This window comes from Lithobates pipiens, unplaced genomic scaffold, assembly GCF_037356315.1.
Source record: "Lithobates pipiens isolate NorthernLeopardFrog02 unplaced genomic scaffold, aLitPip1_a1.2 Scaffold_27, whole genome shotgun sequence".
NCBI classification, from domain to species: Eukaryota; Metazoa; Chordata; class Amphibia; order Anura; family Ranidae; genus Lithobates; species Lithobates pipiens.
Genome location: NW_027507788.1, coordinates 155,010,627 through 155,030,445, shown reverse-complemented (window position 1 = coordinate 155,030,445; position 19,819 = coordinate 155,010,627). Strand labels below are relative to the sequence as shown.

The window sequence follows — 19,819 nt, the reverse complement described above, 5'->3', positions numbered from 1 at the left end:
TGAACATGGTTGCAGCACAGTGAAGAGGGATTTTAATGTGAAATCCCTCTACAAGCAGATGTGCAGGAGGGGGCATATCCCACCCGATCGCCTGCTAACCATGTACCAGCAGCTGGAAGAGGAATCAGAGCATTGCACCCAATGCAAAAAATAATAAATGCTAATTTTTTTTCCGCAACTGGTTTCAAAAAAGGTTGCAAAAGGTGCATCCCTTTTACCCAAAACCACTATAGAGTCCATGCTAAAACAAAATGATTAGAAGCCTTATTTTTTTGTATACTATAGGAATGTTCAATGATGAATAAAACACTGTCAAGTATGTGTAACAATAGCTCTCAGCATTTTATTTGACACCCTAAAACAGATTTAGCGTATTTAGGTTCTGACTCTTAAAACTGAAATCACATATATTAGTACAATGAGCCAGGCTCCAATTGCTGAAGTTTCAAGAAGCAGAATTAATTGGTATTTTCTAACAGAAATGATTTTGAGTCCATAAAATTAGGAAAGAGAAGTCAGTGTGTCCCTTTCTGAACAATCTGAGAAAAGCGATTGGTGATGGAAAGGGTTGTGTCAATAAATCGGTCCACACAGTTCACTAAGCAACTCTCGGTTCTTGAGTCCAGCTTGTTGCTAGGCCTGTCCATACATTTATCCCAGCAGACATCCATAAAGGTGTGCACCTAGGAAAAAAGTAAAAATAATATAAATATATAGTAAGAGTGAGGCCGATACAGCCGGACCTTTTCATTTTATACATGCCATTAAGATCATTTTCAACATGGAGCAAAAACATGAACATTTAGAGAAAAAAACATTTATCAACAGTAACTCAATTAATTTATTATATATACAGTTGTGCTCATACATACCCTGGCAGAAGTTATGATTTCTTTGCCGTTTTTCAGAAAATAGGAATAACACAAACATTTTTGTCTGAACCCATTTATTATCAATCAACTGTGTTTACTCTTTTTAAAATCAAACTACCCAAATGACCCTGATCTAAAGTTTACATATCCCAGTTCTTAACCACTTCGCGCCCACGCTATAGTCAAAAGACGGCTACAGCGTGGACGCTACCTGCCGGGAGGGCGTCCCTGGATGTCCTCCTATTTCCGCAATGCGCGTTCCTGAGAGCGCACATCGGGGAAGTTCTGTGCTGGCCGTGTCCCTTGGACACAGCCAATCACAGCGGCTGTTTACAGCGCGATTGGCGTGTTCAATGAGAGATGATCTCATATGTAAACATATGAGATAATCTCTCAGCGCCGCTCTCCCTCCTCACACAGAGACAGCGTGTGAGGGAGAGATGAACGGCTGCAGTGGCCGTAATTTCCACACAAAAAAAAAAAAAAAGTAAAACTGCCATCTTCCCTCACTGCCACCTGTCGCCAGTGCCACGTATAAGTGTCACCAGTGACACGTATTAGAGCCATCTGTCAGTGTCACATCAGTGTCACGTGTCATTGTCCTGGTGCTCCAAGGCCTTCAAAAGTGTAATAGGTAGTCAACAAGTTAGATGTCTAATTTATGCTCCTAGAACACGTGACGGCGCTCCCTACATGTTGGGTCTCTTTAAGTGGCCAAGCTGTGGAAAAGTCCCACACATGTGGTATCGTAATACTCAGGAGTAGCAGAAATTATTTTGGGGTGTCATTTGTGGTATACACAGGCCATGTGAGAGAAATGACCTATTACAATGACAATTTCTTCATTTTGGAATTGTGGTAAAAAATTACAAGATCAAAAAGCTCACCATGCCTCTTACTAAATACCTTGGAATGTCTACTTTCAAAAAAAAAAAAAAAAAAAAAAAAAAAAAAAAAAAAAAGGGTAATTTGGGGGTATTTGTACTTTCCTGGTTTGTTCGAGTCACAAGAAATGAGATAGGCCACCAATACATCAGGTGTGATCAATTTTGTATGATTCGCACCACAGCTTGTAGACTCTCTAACTTTCACAAAGACCAAATAATATCCACTAATTTGGGTTATTTTTTACCAAAGACATGTAGCAGTATAAAATTGTGGCCAAAATTTATGAAGAAAAATAATTTGCATAATTTTACCACAGAAACAAAAAAAAGTTTTTTTCCAAATTTTCGGTCTTTTTTTAATTTATAGCGCAAAAAATAAACCCAGAGGTGATCAAATACCACCAAAAGAAAGCTCTATTTGTGGGGAAAAAAAAAAAAAAAAGGACAAAATTCATTTGGGTACAGTGTTACATGACTGAGTAATTGTTATTCAAAGTGTGAGAGCACCAAAAGCTGAAAATTGGTCTGGGCAGGAGGGGGGTTTAAGTGGCCTGTAGGCAAGTGGTTAATGCCATGTATTGCCCCTTTTAACATCAATGACAGCTTGAAGTCTTTTGTGGTATTTGTGGACGAGGCTCTTTATCTTCTCAGATGGTAAAGCTGCCCATTCCTCTTGGCAAAAAGCCTCCAGTTCCTGTAAATTCTTGGGCTGTTTTGCATGAACTGCACATTTGAGAACTCCCTAGAGTGGCTCAATGATATTGAGGTCCGGAGACTGAGATGGCCACTCCAGAACCCTCACTTTATTCTTCTGTAGCCAATGACAGGTCGACTTGGCCTTGTGTTTCGGATCATCATCATGTTGGACTGTCCAAGTACGTCCCATGCACAGCTTCCTGGCTGATGAATGCAAATGTTCCTCCAGTATTTTTTGATGACATACTGCATTCATCTTGCCAACAATTTTAACCAAATTTCCTGTGCCTTTGTAGCTCTCAGGTCCCCAAAACATCAACGCTCCACCTCCGTGTTTCACAGTAGAAATGGTGTACCTTTCATCATAAGCCTTGTTGACTTCTCTCCAAATGTTGTTGTGGCCAAAAAGCTCAATGTTGGTCTCATCGCTCCAAATTGATAACATGCACACAAGTTTTACTTTGTGCCAGAAGGTTTGGGGCTTGTCTCTGTGCTGTAAGCGGGATACTTTGCATAGTAATGGCTTTCTTCTGGTGACTCAACCATGCAGCCCATCTTTATTCAAGTACCTCCTTATTGTGCATCTTGAAACAGCCACACATTTCAAGATGCACATTTCAGAGTCCTGTATTTCACCTGAAGTGATTTGTGGGTTTTTCTTTGCATCCCAAACAATTTTCCTGGTAGTTGTGGCCGAAATTTTAGTTGGTCTACCTGACCGTGGTTTGGTTTCAACAGAACCCCTCATTTTCCACTTCTTGATTAGAGTTTGAACACTGGTGATTGACATTCTCAATACCTTGGATATCGTTTTATATCCCTTTCCTGTTTTATACAGTTCAACTACCTTTTCCCGTAGATCCTTTGACAATTCTTTTCCTTTCCCCATGACTCAGAATCCAGAAACGTCAGTGCAGCACTGGATGAAAGATGCAAGGGTCTGTCAGGAGTCCAGAAACTCATTGACCCTTTTATACACACAAACTAATTACAAGCAAACAGATCACAGGTGAGGACGGTTACCTTTAATAGCCATTCAAACCCCTTTGTGTCAACTTGTGTGCATGTTATCAAACTTTTGATCAGGGTAATTTGGGTAGTTTCTGTTATTATTATGATTTAAAGAGGAAGTAAACCCTTCCAAACAACTTGGACCTATAGGTAAGCCTAGATTAAGGCTTACCTGTAGGTCCAAGCAATATCTCCTAAACCTATATGGTTTAGGAGATATTTGCCCGAAAATGGGCACTGCTGTCTACGGCGCATGCGCCGTAGACAGCGGCGCGCAGGCGCACTAAATGCGGCAAATCCAAGAATGGATTTGCCTAATTTGTCGACTCCCGTGCGCATGCGCGGGAGTGACGTCATCGCGGCTTCGCCGTACGGCAGCGGCGGAGCTGCGAGACGCGACTCCCGTGCGCATGCGCGGGAGTGACGTCATCGCGGCTGCGCCGCTGTGATTCGTCGGAGCTGCGAGACGCCACCAGCAACATGGATGCGGCAGACTACAGGGGACAGCGGCGACTTCGCTGGCTCCTGTGTCAGGTAAGTGACACATAATGAGCTACTATGCGATGCATAGTAGTCCATTATGCTTTACCTTTGCAGGGAAAAAAAGAGGAAGTAAACCCATCAGGGTTTACTTCCTCTTTAAAAAGAGTAAACAGTTGATTGATAATAAATGGCTTCAGCCAAACACTAACCAAGAGTGAAATATTTTTTTTGTGTTATCATTCATATTCTCTGAAAAATGGCCAAGAAATCATACATTCTGCCAGGGTATGTAAACTTATGAGCACAACTGTATATGTTATACATACACAATGGATATAAAAAGTCTACACGCCTGTTAAAATGTCAGGTTTCTGTGATGTATAAAAAAAGTCAAGAATCATTTCAGCACTTTTTCCACCTTTAATGTGATCTATAAATTGTAATACTCTTTTGAAAAACATGGGGATGTAGCTGTGTTCAGAATTAAGCAATCACATTCAAACTCATGATAAATAGGAGTCAGTACACATCTGCCATCATTTAAAGTGCCTCTGATCAACCCCAAATAAAAGGTCAGCTGTCCTAGTAGGTCCTAAAAATCTCCCAAAATCTTGTGGGAAAATGTTAGGCACGGTTCACACTGCTGCGATGCAGGAACCCTGCGAATCTACTGTGGGTTTCTGCATCACACCGACTCGCATGGCAGTTCACACTGCCACATACAAACTGCTGGAAGTGTCAATACATTGTTAATGACACCCCCATTTCAGCTTGAATAGCAAACTGTCAGTTCGGACATGAATCGGATCGCATAGGTTCGAACACCCATGCGATCCGATTCTGGTTACGGACCAAAAAAAAAAAAAAAAAAAAGGGTCCTGTGTGAGTTTAGTCCGAATGCGATGAGATTTCAGCCATACTATCTGTACGGCTAAAATTGCATCGCATGGACATCGCATGTGATTTGCAGTGCGGTGCGAATCACATGCTCACACCACGCAGCAGTGTGACCCGGCCCTTATGGCTTGATGAAACCAAGGTTGAACGTTTTGGCCATATTTTCAAAAGATTTGTTTGGCGCAAAAACAATACTGCACATCACCAAAAGAACACCATACCCACCGCGAAGCATGGTGGTGGCAGCATCATGCTTTGGGGCTGTTTTTCTTCAGCTGGGACAGGGACCTCAGTCAGGGTAGAGGGAATTATGAACAGTTCCAAATACCAGTCAATATTGGTACAAAACCTTCAGGCATCTGCTAGAAAGCTGAACATGAGGAGGAACTTCCATCTTTCAGCATGACAACCACCCAAAACATACATCCAAAACAAAGGAATGGCTTCACCAGAAGATTAAAGTTTTGGAATGGCCTAGCCAGAGCCCAGACCTGAATCCAAGTGAAAATCTGTGGGGTGATCTGAAGAGGGCTGTGCACAGGAGATGCCCTCACAATCTGACAGATTTGGAGTCTTTTTTCAAAGAAGAGTGTCAAGATGTGCCATGCTGATAGACTCATAACTAAAAAGACTGAGTGTTGTAATAAGATCAAAAGATACTTCAACAAAGTATTAGTTTAACCACTTGCCTACCGGGCACTTACACCCCCTTCCTGCCCAGGTCATTCAGCTCTTAGTGCTGTCACACTTTGAATGACAACTGTGCGGTCATACAACCCTGTATCCAAACAAATGTTTTATCATTTTCTTCACCCAAATAGAGCTTTCTTTTGGTGGTATTTAATCAATGCTGTTTTTTTTGTTTTGTTTTTAAATAGAGACCAAAAGAAAAGTTTTTTTTTTTTTACTTTTTTCTGTAGGTAAATTTTGTAACGTAGTAATTTTTTTGCCTTCACTGAGGTGCGCTGATGAGGTGGCACTGGTGGGCGGCACTAACTGGCATGGCTAATGGGCACTGATGTGTGGCACTGTATTTTACACTTTATTTATTGTAATCAGGGCACTGATGATCAGTGCCCAGATTACATCCCTAGATGTCCCCCTGTGAGGAGATGCCGCAGATTGGCTCTCCTCTCATCACACTCTGTCAGTGTGAGGCGAGGAGAGCTGATTACCAGCATCTCCGTGTTTACATGTGACCTGCTGCGATTGGACACAGCCGATCACATTGTTAAAGATTCCTAGCAATACAGCGCGTCTGCGATCACGCGAGAGTGGCCATTCTGGGCTGCCATACCCGCCGATCAGCTCCTGCAGTGTCTAATAACAGTGGAAGAGGGCCGTTAGCAGCGTGTGCCACAGATCTGGACGTGCAGGATCATGTACAAGATACATGATCCTGTTCAGGAGAGCCGCATTGCCTGTGTGTGTAATATATATTATATACATACACAGTATACGGTCAGCAAGTGGTTAAATAAAAATAAACTATAGCTACCTGCTCTGTGGAATGGCTTTGCACAGAGCGCCCCCATTCCTCTTATGGGGTTCCCCCTGTCAGCGCTCCAAGCCCCTCCTCTTCATCGGGTGCCCCCACACAAAGCCGCTATCTATGGGGACACCCGCACTTGCTCACTCCAGAGTCCCGTTGCTTCGTCCATTGTCACAGACAGCTGGACTTGGCTCCGCCCCCAGCATCATAATTTTTGATTGACAGCAGTGGGAGCCAATGGCTCATGCTGCTATCAATCTGTCCAATGAGGAGAGCGACTGTAGCTGTTGCTTTTGTGCGCATTGCTGGATGAGATAAGAGACCAGTATTAGCCTCCATGTGAAGGAGGCCTGGATACTGCCCATGATCGAAGACCTGGCTATGACTGCATAGGGGGAATAGGATTCCATGAGCACTGCCCCCACCTCTCCTGATATCTGGAGATCTGGGCCCAGCAATGTATACATTCCAACATTTTGAGATGGGAATGAGGGACATCTACTAATAAATGTATGTAGGCATCGGACACACCCCTTAAAGGAGAATTAAAACACTTGTGGTTGTAACTTTTTTTTTTTGTTTACCACTGCTATTCCTTTATATTGTCTTTTAAAATGTACAAATACAGCAATTTAGAAATTGAATGAAAGGTTTAGCACTGGGGAACACTTTTTGAATAAGTGCATTTTATATACAACTATAAAGATCAGACCAAAATGAGGGACACATGAGAAGGAAAGAGGGACAGTTGGGAGCTGTGAACAATGCCTCAACTATGATGATGACCATGCTGAGCCCCAGCCATGTGCCACACTCCATCTCCCTCCCAGCACATCTCCTCACCTGAGCCGTAAACTGAGCCTTCTGCTGCTCCACCGCCAGCATCCTCTGCAGGTCCGCCTTATCCGAGGCACTGGCGCCCAGACCGGACAGGTCAATTTCAGAATCAAAGTCCGCCATGTCTACCAGCACGACCTTCAGCTGCTGCACGCCCGGTATGTTTCGCCAGATTAGGCAACCCGTCAGAATATGTAACGGAAGTGACGTTTGGTCGCCGCCATCTTGCTACACCCTACACCTATCCACAGTAAAGCTACAATGAGAAGGCGGCAAGCGGACATCTTGTTACACCCACTGGAGTTTTGCATTTTATACGTTTTTATAACAGTAAACTGAGTTTATATAGTGAAATACAGTACTTAGAACTCCGTCTTACCGTATAGATGTTGAATTTTAAAAAATGGGGCAAGCCTGTGGATCTCACAGGTTTGCTAATTGGACAGAAGTTCGCTGCTTTTAAAATTCAACATGTAAACATTCGTACGATTTGTACGTACTATTTTTCACTATATAAACTCAGTTTACTGGTAAAAAAAAGTGTAAAATGCAAAACTCCGGAGGGTGTAACAAAATGTCCGCTTGCCCCCTTCTCAGTATAGCCTTACTGTAGAGGAGGGGAAGGCGTAGCAAGATGGCGGCTACAAAATGTCACTTCCTCTACACAATCTGACGGGTCGCTTAATTTGACGCAATAGACACAGCTCCGCCCCAAAAACGGGTCACAGAATGTCGCGCCCTGATTGGCTGAGCAGTATGCCTCTGTGCGAGGCGTGGAACGCGGAAGTATGCGTTTCACCTAAGCTGATTCTAATTGGCTAAGCAGTTCGCCGCTGTATACCCTCTTACTCTGAATTGACGGTATTATCTGCTATGTCTAGTCACAAAGCTTTAGCGAGTTCTCGGGTGAGATATAGATACAAGAATTCGTGATTCCTCTATACACGGAGGGTCTGTACTGGGGAAGCCCGAGTTCTCCCTCTAGTGGCGGGTGAATGGTTTACTTCCGGGTGACAGGGGCACCTTGGTTGTGTGTTGGGAAAGATGGCTGCTCTGTTGAAGTTGGGCTCGCTGTGCAGGGGAGGCAGAGGTGAGCCTTCTATTATATATAAGTGTCTGTGTGTGTATGGGAAGATGGAGCAATGCTGACATAATATCTCCCTATACACAGAATGTAGTTATAAGATAGACTCTTAGGCTATAAAGTTCTTCTTTTTCTTAGTTCAGTTCTCTTCCATTAGTCTGGGGGCAAGGAGGTGATAAATCTTTTTTTTTTTTTTAACATTTATTTTTTATTTAAATCTGTATTTTTGTTTATCAAATTTTATTTTAATAAAAGAATTTTACTGTAAAACTATATCTAAAGATTTTTAAGTTTACTATTTAAAGCGGTATTCCACCCTAAAGTGGAACCTCCGCTGATCGGATCCCTCCCCCCCTCCGGTGTCACAATTGACACCTTTCAGGGGGGAGGGGGGTGGAGATACCTGTCAAAGACAGGTATTTTCACCCACTTCCGGGCATAGACTCCCGTGGGAGTCTACGCCATTTCCTGCCTTGCCGTGCTGTCTGCTGGGACACACACGGGTCCCAGTGACAGCGCGGAGATTTCCTATTGCGCGGCACGGCTCGCGCATGCGCAGTAGGGAACCGGGAAGTGAAGCCGATTCGCTTCACTTCCTGATTCCCTCACCTAGAATGGTGACTGCGGCAGCCGAGAGCCGAGCGATCAATCGGCCTCGGCTGCCGGCATCGCTGGAACCCGGGACAGCTGAGTGTCCATTTATTAAAAGTCAGCAGCTGTAGTATTTATAGCTGCTGGCTTTTAATATATATATTTTTTTTTGGTGGAATCCCTCTTTAACCAACCTGACAACTGGGCACTTAAACCCCCCTCCCGCCCAGACCAATTTTCAGCTTTCGGTGGTCTCACACTTTGAATGACAATTACTCAGTCATGTAACACTGCACCCAAATTTTTTGTCCTCCACCCCCCCCCCCCCCCCAAAAAAAATAGCACTTTCTTTTGGTGGTATTTGATCACCTCCTGGTTTTTTTTATTTTTTGCACTATAAATGATAATTCTGAAAAAAAACTTTTTTTTTTTTTTGCAAATTATTAATTTTTCTTCATACATTTTGGCCACAATTTATACTGCTACATGTCTTTGGTAAAAATAACCCAAATTAGTGAATATTATTTGGTCTTTGTGAAAGTTAGAGAGTCTACAAGCTGTGAAGTGGTTAAGATTAATAATTGAATTTAACATGAATAATTTAGTGTATTCAGCATGAAATGGATCTTAGTAATGTAGCATGAGGTTGTATATCCTGCAATATTTATATTTTTGGTAAACTCATTCAACAAATCCAAGCTCTGTGAGCTGGGATAGCACGCACTGCATCGATGCATTCACACAATGACCATGAGATAAACCAAAGTTCAGGAATATTCCTTTATCCTATTGTTTTGAAAATCTATGTACAACAATTTGTATGATTGAATCGGTTCTGATTTTCGCTGTTTTAGGCTGGATTCACACCTATGCAGTTTTAGTGCTTTTTGCAGATTGGCACTGCAGTCCATTTACCATGGTTTCCTATGGAACGCGTTCTGTAGTGCAAATCTGCAAAATGCACTAAAACTGCATAGGTGTGAATCCAGCCTTACTAACCTGACAGCTTATTATTCTGAATAGGAAACCTTCATTTGTTTGGAAATATTAAAGATTCCAACTACCAGCAAGAATAAGTCCTTACATTCAAATAGCACCTGTCACTTCAGATCCATCATGGCAGTGCCTGTTAGCGGGCATCCACTCACCTGCTGCTGCCGCCACATCCCTCACCTTGTGTCACTGCCGCATCACCAGCCGTCCCATTAACGTGAATGGGACTGTCGGTGAGTCAACAGCGGGCCTGAGGAGATGACAGTTGCTCTTTAAAAATTATGATTTAAATCGAGCTATTTCACTAGTGATTTAATTCATGATTTAAATCAAATCCACCCTGGTCTGGGGGTCGCGCCCCTCCTTCCGTTGGTCCGGGGGTCGTGCCTCAGTTTCTGTTGAGCCGGACAATGCCGCCTGACATTCGGCCCATGTGTACTAGTCTTTTCTTTCTGTTTCTCTGTCAGAGGGCTTTAAACTTTATTAACAAAGGGCCAGCTTCCTGTCCTTCAGACGGTGTCCAGCAGGATTAGGTAATGTCCTTGTATCGGTGACAGGAATTCTGCCCTATTGTTGGTGTCAGTGGGAGGAATAGTGCCCCGAGGGGTGGGTAAAGGCTAGCGAAGGGCCACAATTTGGCGACCACTGCACTATGGGATCTGTTCACTTTGTGTGCTGCATACAAAGCACAATACGCTGCATGTCATTGCAGTGTGTCGCAATGTGCTGCCATGTAAATATTTGAATGAAATGTCTTTTTCTGACATTTCAATAAGGTAAAAAAAAGGTAAATGGTGACATGCATTGTAACAGCACAACGCCCCACCCTACACATGTGTTAGGGCTCATTCACACCAGCCGACATTCTAAGATCACGTTCAGATGTGCCACAGCCCTTGCCATGGCTAGGAGACTATGGGGGTTATTTACTAAAGACAAATCCACTTTTCCCTACAAGTGCAGATGCTATAGATCTGAGGGGGACATGCAAGGAAAATAAAAAACAGCATTTTTGCTTTCACATGATTGGATGATAAAATCAATCTCCCCTCCCCTCAGTTCTCCACCCTCACTTCAGATCCCCCCCCCCTCACTTCAGATCCTCCCCCCCTCACTTCAGATCCTCCCCCCCTCACTTCAGATCCTCCCCCCCTCACTTCAGATCCTCCCCCCCCCCCTCACTTCAGATCCTCCCCCCCCCTCACTTGAGATTCTTCCCCCCCTCACTTGAGATTCTTCCCCCCCTCACTTGAGATTCTTCCCCCCCTCACTTGAGATTCTTCCCCCCCTCACTTGAGATTCTTCCCCCCCTCACTTGAGATCCTTCCCCCCCCTCACTTGAGATCCTTCCCTTCCCCCCCTCACTTGAGATCCTTCCCTTCCCCCCCTCACTTGAGATCCTTCCCCCCCCCCCCCTCACTTGAGATCCTTCCCCCCCCCCCCCTCACTTGAGATCCTTCCCCCCCCCCCCCCTCACTTGAGATCCTTCCCCCCCCTCACTTGAGATCCTTCCCCCCCCTCACTTGAGATCCTTCCCCCCCCCTCACTTGAGATCCTTCCCCCCCCCCCTCACTTGAGATCCTTCCCCCCCCCCCTCACTTGAGATCCTTCCCCCCCCCTCACTTGAGATCCTTCCCCCCCCCCTCACTTGAGATCCTTCCCCCCCCCTCACTTGAGATCCTTCCCCCCCCCCTCACTTGAGATCCTTCCCCCCCCTCACTTGAGATCCTTCCCCCCCCTCACTTGAGATCCTTCCCCCCCCTCACTTGAGATCCTTCCCCCCCCCCTCACTTGAGATCCCTCCCCCCCCCTCACTTGAGATCCTTCCCCCCCCCCTCACTTGAGATCCTCCCCCCCCCCCCTCAACTGAGATCCTTCCCCCCCCCCCTCACTTGAGATCCTCCTACCCCCCCCCCACTTGAGATCCTCCTACCCCCCCTCCCCACTTTAGATCTGAAGTGCACTTGTAGTGCAAAGTGGATTTGCCTTTAGTAAATCAACCCCCTATATGTCACCTCCTGTTGTAACCCTGAAAAGGACAAACCACTATCACGGGTTACAACATGGTTCCAGTGTGTCCCAATTCACTTCAATGGGTTACATTTGACAATGTTGTTGAATGGGACAAAGGGTATCGTTGTGGCTGCTGCATGTGTACAACCCTGAGTGGCTCTATGTCCTTTTTTTTTTAGGTAAGTAGTCGACAGCTCAGCCACCTGTGTTTACCACCCCCAGGCCACCCATGTGAATGAGCTTTAAAAAGTTACTCCACTTCTGTTAGTTTTTCGGCTGTAAAAACCTCCAAAACTAGTAGGTTCTGAGAGGAGTTTTTCAGCTGTAAAAATGCCAATAAACACTTGAAAACGCTGCTTATCAGCGTTTTTGATCCCATTGAATAAAAAAAAAGTGAAAAACGCTATTACAAAAATGCTGAAACATTGAAATATTCACTGGAAAGCTACTGGCATTTTTATAACGTTATTATAACATCCAGTGTGCATGAGGCCTTATGCTTGAGTACTTTCTGAGATTCTGATCTTAAAGTGGTTGGGAGCCTAGTTACATCACTTTTACCTATAAGGCGGCTTTCCTGTAAGTATTGGAAATACCTCCTAAACCTGCAAGGACAAAAGAGGAAGTAAAACACATCAGGGTTTACTTCCTCTTTAGGCTTAAAGTGGTGTTGCCACCAAAAAATTAAAACTGCTTAAAATTCGTAAAAAAAATTAAAAAAAAATAATTGGCAAAAAAAAAATTTTTTACTCACCTCTAAATACCGGTTGCTAGGGGGTCCCTCGTAATCTGCCTTCCTCATTGCCCGGGCTGGTGACATCACTTCCCCTCGCGCCGCACATTCACCTGGGACCTGTCATGTGTCCCAGGTGACTGTACGGCGTATCACGGCGCCCTGCGCCGCTCGCGCATGCGCAGTGGGTGCCCGGCTGTGAAGCCACAGCCGGGTGCCCACAGTATGCATGACGGCGCCGCGAGCGGAGCGGGGAGCGAGGGGGGCTTCGTTCCCCCGCATCGCTGGACCCTGGGGCAGGTAAGTGTCCGATTATTAAAAGCCAGCAGCTGCAGTATTTGTAGCTGCTGACTTTAATTTTTTTTTTTTTAGGGGGTACCCCACTTTAATGTGCACAGGACATTTTTACAACCTCTCCTGAACGATTTAACTTGACAGGTGGTAACCCGCGCTTAAAATGTCTGTTTTGCCATGTTTGCGGTTAGAAGCCTTATAGAAGCGTATTTAAAATACCGTATATACTCGAGTATAAGCCGAGATTTTCAGCCTCTTTTTTGAGGCTGAAAGTGCCCCCCTCGGCTTATACTCGAGTCATCGCCGTCTGACTGCTCGATCAGCGTATCGAGCAGACAGACGGCGGACATACTACAATTTGAAAGCCGCGCCTCCTTCTCCGCCTCCGCCTGTGATAGGCGGAACACTGAATTTCCCAGCAGCCTGTGTTCCGCCTATCACGGACATCGTCTCATCCTCGTCCGTAGTACGAGGATGAGACGATATCGGTGATAGGCGGAACACAGGCTGCTGGGAAATTCAGTGTTCCGCCTATCACAGGCGGAGGCGGAGGCGGGGCTTTTGAATTTTAGAATGGCCGCCGAGGCGATCCTGGCAAGGCACGGGACGGAGGCAAGGCACGGCACGGGACGGGACGGAGGCAAGGCACGACACGACACGACACGGGACGGAGGCAAGGAGGCAAGGCACGGCACGGGACGGAGGCAAGGAGGCAAGGCACGGCACGGGACGGAGGCAAGGCACGGCACGGGACGGAGGCAAGGAGGCAAGGCACGGGACGGAGGCTCGGGACACAGGTAGGCTGGACACACACACACACACACACACACACACACACACACACACACACACGGACACACACACATGGACACACACAGGGATGGATGGAGACACACACACACAGGGATGGATGGATGGATGGAGACACACACACACAGGGATGGATGGATGGATGGAGACACACACACACAGGGATGGATGGATGGAGACACACACACACAGGGATGGATGGATGGATGGACACACACACACACAGGGATGGACGGACACACAGGGACGGACACACACACAGGGATGGACAGGCATATCTCACCCTCGGCTTATACACGAGTCAATAAGTTTGCCAGTTTTTTTGGGGGTAAATTGGGGGCCTCGGCTTATATTCGGGTCGGCCTATACTCGAGTATATACGGTAGCCAAAAATGAAAAACGCCTGTAAATGAAACGCAGCTAAACGCAAGTTACCGCATTTAGAAGCGTTTAGCACTTGAAATGCCTCTAAACTTAAAACTCGCTTGCTTTCCAAAAAAGGCCTCTAAACTCAACTGCCTAGAAATGACCGTGTGTACATATATGTACTGATGAGATAACAGAGGAGAGTTCAGGGGCAGCTGTACAAAATGCCTCTGTTTAGCAGCAGCAGTGTACTGTACATGAGGCAAGTTCTGCATACTTCTAGGCCTACATTCCCTATCTGCATACTTGTGTCAGATTAGTGTTTAAAAGTATTAGAACAAAAGGTCAGCATGACAGACAAGGAACTTGTATTGCCAGGAGGAAAGGTCAGCCATGGCAGCCTTCATGCTTCTCTCATAATGTATCTTAAAGAGGAAGTAAACCCTGAGGGGCGGACTAAACTTTACCTTTATCAACTTTTTTGGAATATGAAAAAAATGACATTCCATTTATTTACAGTAGCACATTGCAACACTCTGCCATGAAAAAAGTGATGCATGGCCTACTTTTTTTATTTTTTTTTTATTTACCACCTCAACATAATGGTGAGAACTAAGGAAAGAGGACAAAGTGGAGATCTGGGCAGAGGTTGACGCTGAGGAGGATGAGGGAGGGGGTGTAAGTGAGATGTGGACAGCCTGTGATAGAGAGATGAACCCTACACTCTGTATGTAGCACACTCCTCAACCCTGCACTGTTTACACAGCACACCCCTGAACTCTGCCGTCTGCACGACAATTTTTTTAAAGGTTTTTTTCTCTTTAAACACGGTGCAAATACACTGTATATAGCTGGTTGCTAAGGACCGGGTCAGGAAGCCAGCCACTGCATCCTTAACAACTGATGAGTCTTCAGCTGTCGACAGGGTTCCCAACTGACGGCTGAATGTAAAACCAATGAAAAATCGTGAAAAAAAAACAGCATTGGGTTCCCCCCCCCCCCCCCCAAGTCCATACCAGGGGTCTGATATGGATTTGGAGTGGACACCCCCATGCCCAAAATGTAAAAAGAAGAAAACCAAAATGGCATGGTGTCGTCACCCCCCCCCCCCCCCCCCTCCAAAATCCATACCAGACCCTTATCTGACCATGCAGCCTGGCAGGTCAGGAAAGAGAGGGGACAAGTGGGCGTACCCCCAAGCATACAGGGGGGGGCTCTTGTTGGGGACTAGGGCCTCTTCGCAACAACCCTGGGTGGTGGTTGTGGAGGCCCCCAGATCCCTGCCCCCCCATGTGAATGAGTAGGGGGTACCCCTACCCATTCACAAAAAAAAAAATGTGGTATTACAAAATGCAAGAGACGGTTTTTCGACAAGTCCTTTATTAAAAATCATGTCATCTTCCTCCGTCTTCTCCCTCCGGTGTTTCCTCTTCTCCCTCCACTGCTTTTTTTACTCCAGTAAGGTCGTCATCTTCTTCGTCCGCTGCCTGCTAAAAGTAACAAACTTCCTCCAGTGCTGTTTGCTTGTGTTGCATCGGCTACCGCTGTCTGGCATTTCTTATCTAGCCATGGGCATCCAGAGATCCCACCCCTTGTGACGTCACGCTTGCTCCCCCCTCCCTTTTCTGGCCTGCCGTCTACATGGTCGCATATGGGTCTAGTATTGATTTTGGGGAGGACCCCATGTCGTTTTTATTTTTTTATTTGCACATATATTTTAGTTTTTTTGCTGCTACCTTTTTTTTTAATTTTAATTTTTTACGTTCAGCTGTTAGTGGGGCACCCCGCTGACAGCTGATGACTCATCAGTTGTTAAGAATGCAGCGTCCGGCTTCCCAGCCCGCTCTTTAGCAACCAGCTATATACAGTTTTAAAATGGAAAAATAAATGAAAAGCGCATTAAAAAAAATCACATTATAAACACAATATCTGCGTTTCTGGCATGCTTCTATTGAAGTCTATTACACACAAAACGTAGGGGAAAAGTCCCAGACGCTTTCCAAAAACGCACTGGCTGCAAAACGCATAGATGTTTCCCTGTCTTGAATTGTATTGTAATGTCTGCCCTAATGTTGTAAGCATTGCGTAAACTGTCGGCGCTATATAACTCCTGTATAATAATAATAATAATGTAAACGTGTATTATAGGAACCATGTTAAATGGGCTGTAGTGCATTTCTGCAAACTGTACTAAAAAATACATAGGTGTGAACCTGGGGTAACATAGCATTGACTCTTTTCACATGTCAACGCTGCAAAAATAATTTTAGATGGAGATATTGTTGGGAAATTCCATAATAAGTGGTGAGGACAGAGTGGCTATTGTAGAATACAATCCCAAGAATCTGGCCAATGATTAGTTGTGGATACTTATCTGTGCAATGGAACATGAATGTGGTACTGTTCAATTTTTTTTTACCATCCCCACACAGATCCTCTAGTGACTCGTTTGTTTGGCCAACGTTCATATCCGGGACTTCCATCGTTATACACAGTTAGCTGCAGCATATATAAAACATATTGTTTGCTTCCTGAACAGGCAAGATTGGGGGTTTACGTGTCTTAGCAGTGTGTGGGATATCCCACCTATCTTAAAAGTATCAAATAAGGACTTTCAATAGTCCCCTATTGGGATACAATTAAAAAATTGTATATGTTTAAAAGAAAAGAAAGCTACATTTTTATTTATTTGTTTTTTAAAGTAAACCTAAATGAAGTATGAAGGCTACCATTGCTGAGCACTTCTATGAACATGCCAGTCCTCTGGCTGTCATACATCATGTTATTACATGATTGAATGCAGTTTTATCATGCAAGCAAGTACTGGAACCTGAACTTCATCATTCACCTGAAGCATCATTTTTTTAGGCTGCTGCACAAACCCTGTGCATCGGCTCAGAGAGGGAAGCAGGAGCAGCATAAGGAGCCAGATGTGTTGCAGTGCTAGAAGCATGCCGATAGGAGGAAGAAGCGGAGTGACAGAGAGATGAGCTCATCACTGCGCCTCTTCTCCTTTCACTGTCCAGGCTGAGGTGTGGGGGAAGAGACCTGCAATTTAAAGTGAACCTGCGGCAGAGAAAGATCAGGCCTTTAACCCTGCTAGACAGAACTGTGCTGTGTAAATCTCCAGAGTGGATGAACACAGGATAGAAATGCTTTGTCAGATAAAATAGCTCTCATACACTGATTAGCCATAATATTCTGATCATCAACAGGTAAAGTGAATAACATTGATTATTTCATTACAGTAGCGAAAGTGAATAGGATATATTAGGCAGCAAGTGAACATGCTGTCCTTGAAGCTAAATTGTTGAGCAGGAAAAAAGGGACAAACATGAGTGACTTTGACAAGTGACAAATTTTAATGACTAGACGACCGGGTCAGAGCAACTCTGGAACTACAGCTCTTCTGGGATGTTCCCCGTCTGCAGTGGTCAACACCTTCCAGAAGTGGTCCATTGATGGAGAACTATTGACAGGGTCTTGGGTGACCAAGGCTCATTAAAGCGGTTCTCCAATCACTTTGTAAAACAAAAGTCAGCAGCTACAAATACGGTAGCTGCTGACCTTTACTAATAAGACTCTTACCTATCCAGCACTGTACAAATGCAGGCTGGTTCATCGCTGGTCTTTGGGTCCCCAGTGTGGGAAGCCAGCTGTGAAGCCTGCGATCCACACTGTGCTGCGAGTGGTTCCGCAGCCTTCTGGGTCCTGTGACGTGTCTCAGACGATTGCAGGGAGGGAGGAGGGGAGCAAACTGGTGGAATTGCCTAGGCGATTCAAGCAGAAGTGGGGAGTGGGTACCTGTCAAAATTAGGTACTTCACACCCCCATCAAAAAGATGTTCCAAAAGTCCATTCAGATACGGAGCCCGACCTGGCCCCGTCCCCTCTCTCCTCTGATTCTGCTGACTGACTTTGACAGCTGCGGGAGCCAATGGCGCCGTTGCTGTGTCTTGGCCAATCAGGAGGAGTGTCCCAGATGGCTTAGACATTTGTGGATGTCGCTGGTGAGAGAAGGGGCTCAGGTAAGTAATTAGGGGGGTGCTGGGGGGGCTGCTACACACAAATGGTTTTTAATCTTAATGCATAGAATACATTAAGATAAAAAAAAACTACTGCCTTTACAACTCCTTTAAGTTATAGAATGTATTCTGATGTGTGGGTTCTTTAGTTTTATTATAAATCTGCACCATCCATGGTGTGTTATGTGGTATTCCCTTGGCGTCACATCTGATTCTCCTTTCTTCATTCCCTAATTTCTTATCCAAATAATATGGACCGTTAGACCTAAATGCATTTTCAGTTTGCTTACGTTCCCTGCTCACACCCCTCAGCAAGAGGTTTTTTCATTCCAAAACCATTGAGTGACTCATTATGTTGTCATCATGTTATAGGATTACATTGTTATTGACTTCTCATAGGAATCATTTCTTTAGTTGGTATGTCCTAATGCAGACTGGGACAAGTACCATGAGCTAGGTAGCCAGTGTGCCAGAGTAATTCCTCATACCTTTTTGTTGTCTCACTTTTGGAGTCACTTCTTAAAGCGGTGTTCCACCTGGGGAAGAAAAAAAATGAAGTCAAAAATCAACAGCTGCAAATACTGTAGCTGCTGACTTTAATTATATAGACACTTACCTGTCCAGGGAGCCTGCGATGTCGGCACCCCAGCTGATTTTCGGAAAGGCTGTAGGGTGCTGCTGCCGCCATTCGCAATAAGGGAAACCGGCAGTGAAGCCTTTCGGTTTCACAGCCGGTTCCCTACTGCACATGCATGCTGCACCTTCTAATTGTCTATGCGGCGGGTGAAGGAGGAGGGGGGGTCAAACTTCCAAGGGATGGCGCTGTCTCCAGGAAGTGGAGAAGGGTACTTGTCAAAAACAGGTACCGTTCACCCTGGAAGGTGCCAAATGCTGCCCCGTGATTTGGGGGGGAATATTTAAGAAGCAGCAGGAGAGGTGAATGAAGCACAAATCTACAGAATTAAAAAAGCAGAGAAATCCTTGCAGGACATCAGGTACAGCTTCCTCTTCAGCCGGTGGAACTGTTTATTCAGGAAAAGCCAGACAGCCTGGTTGTACAGAAGTCGATCTTTAAACTGACTTCTGTAAAACCAGCCCTTCCCCTTGATGGATTGACATCCGGCTGGCCCCTGCTGAAGCAGACTCATTTTGATCTGTGTATGGCCGCCCTAACAGTCTGATTAACGCAACCTGTAGGTACACAACTATGAGGGTGTAGGCAGAGGACATACACCGGAGACAAAGTAAGGACAACCATAATCTGTTTGTTTGAATCTTGTTCGGTTTAGCAGGAACCGGCCGAGATTTGAGCCATGTATGGGCAGGCTGAATGTACCCAAGCTGATCGATTCATCAACTTGGGTAAACCAGCCTGTGGGTTTGTACATGTGAATATTGCTTACGGTTGTTATAGCCCTCCCCATTGGGAGAACAGACAATGGCTCCACAGGAGGGACTCCCTTATCCACACTGTGTTGATGGGGGAATCACTCCGTCTATGGCTGGCCTAAGTCTTTAGGGTAGTGCTTGGACACAATCAACATTTCTTGGAGATAGCGGCAGAATTTCAGTGGTTGATTTCAGGTCAACTTTAACCCTTTAACATGGGTGCCATGAGGTTTAGAATGCCAGGAGGCGGGGCTTGGTTTCTGATCATGTGGCCACCTTGATTGGCTGTCACAGCAGTGACATGATTGGAAAGCTCCCAAACGCAAATAAAGATTGGGAGCTTTCCG

General features: G+C 45.3%; 2 protein-coding genes across 3 annotated transcripts in view; one reads left to right on the top strand and one right to left on the bottom strand.

Annotated features, from left to right (window-relative positions):
* Window positions 1–317: 317 nt before the first annotated feature.
* Window positions 318–7,359, bottom strand: TIMM8B (translocase of inner mitochondrial membrane 8 homolog B). Its single transcript, XM_077457710.1, has 2 exons — window positions 7,182–7,359; window positions 318–683 (listed from the first exon to the last, which is right to left on the bottom strand). The coding sequence occupies exons 1-2, from the start codon at window positions 7,296–7,298 to the stop codon at window positions 516–518; spliced, it is 285 nt and encodes a 94-aa protein (XP_077313836.1). The 5' UTR covers window positions 7,299–7,359; the 3' UTR covers window positions 318–515.
* Window positions 7,360–8,113: 754 nt separating this feature from the next.
* The window catches only part of SDHD (succinate dehydrogenase complex subunit D), a 33,763-nt gene continuing 22,057 nt past the window's right edge, over window positions 8,114–19,819 (top strand). For both annotated transcript variants that reach the window (XM_077457709.1, XM_077457708.1), the window contains exon 1: window positions 8,114–8,265. In XM_077457709.1, the coding sequence (XP_077313835.1) occupies window positions 8,220–8,265 (46 nt within the window). In that variant the 5' untranslated portion in view covers window positions 8,114–8,219. The remainder of the gene's footprint in view (window positions 8,266–19,819) is intronic.

What these genes read in the sequence shown, in the direction of transcription:
- TIMM8B (XM_077457710.1), bottom strand. Translation starts at nt 7,298, where the DNA reads ATGGCGGACTTTGATTCTGAAATTGACCTGTCCGGTCTGGGCGCCAGT. An exon ending in AGGCTCAGTTTACGGCTCAG is followed by an intron (nt 684 to 7,181) that starts GTGAGGAGATGT and finishes CTTTTTTCCTAG; the next exon opens with GTGCACACCTTTATGGATGT.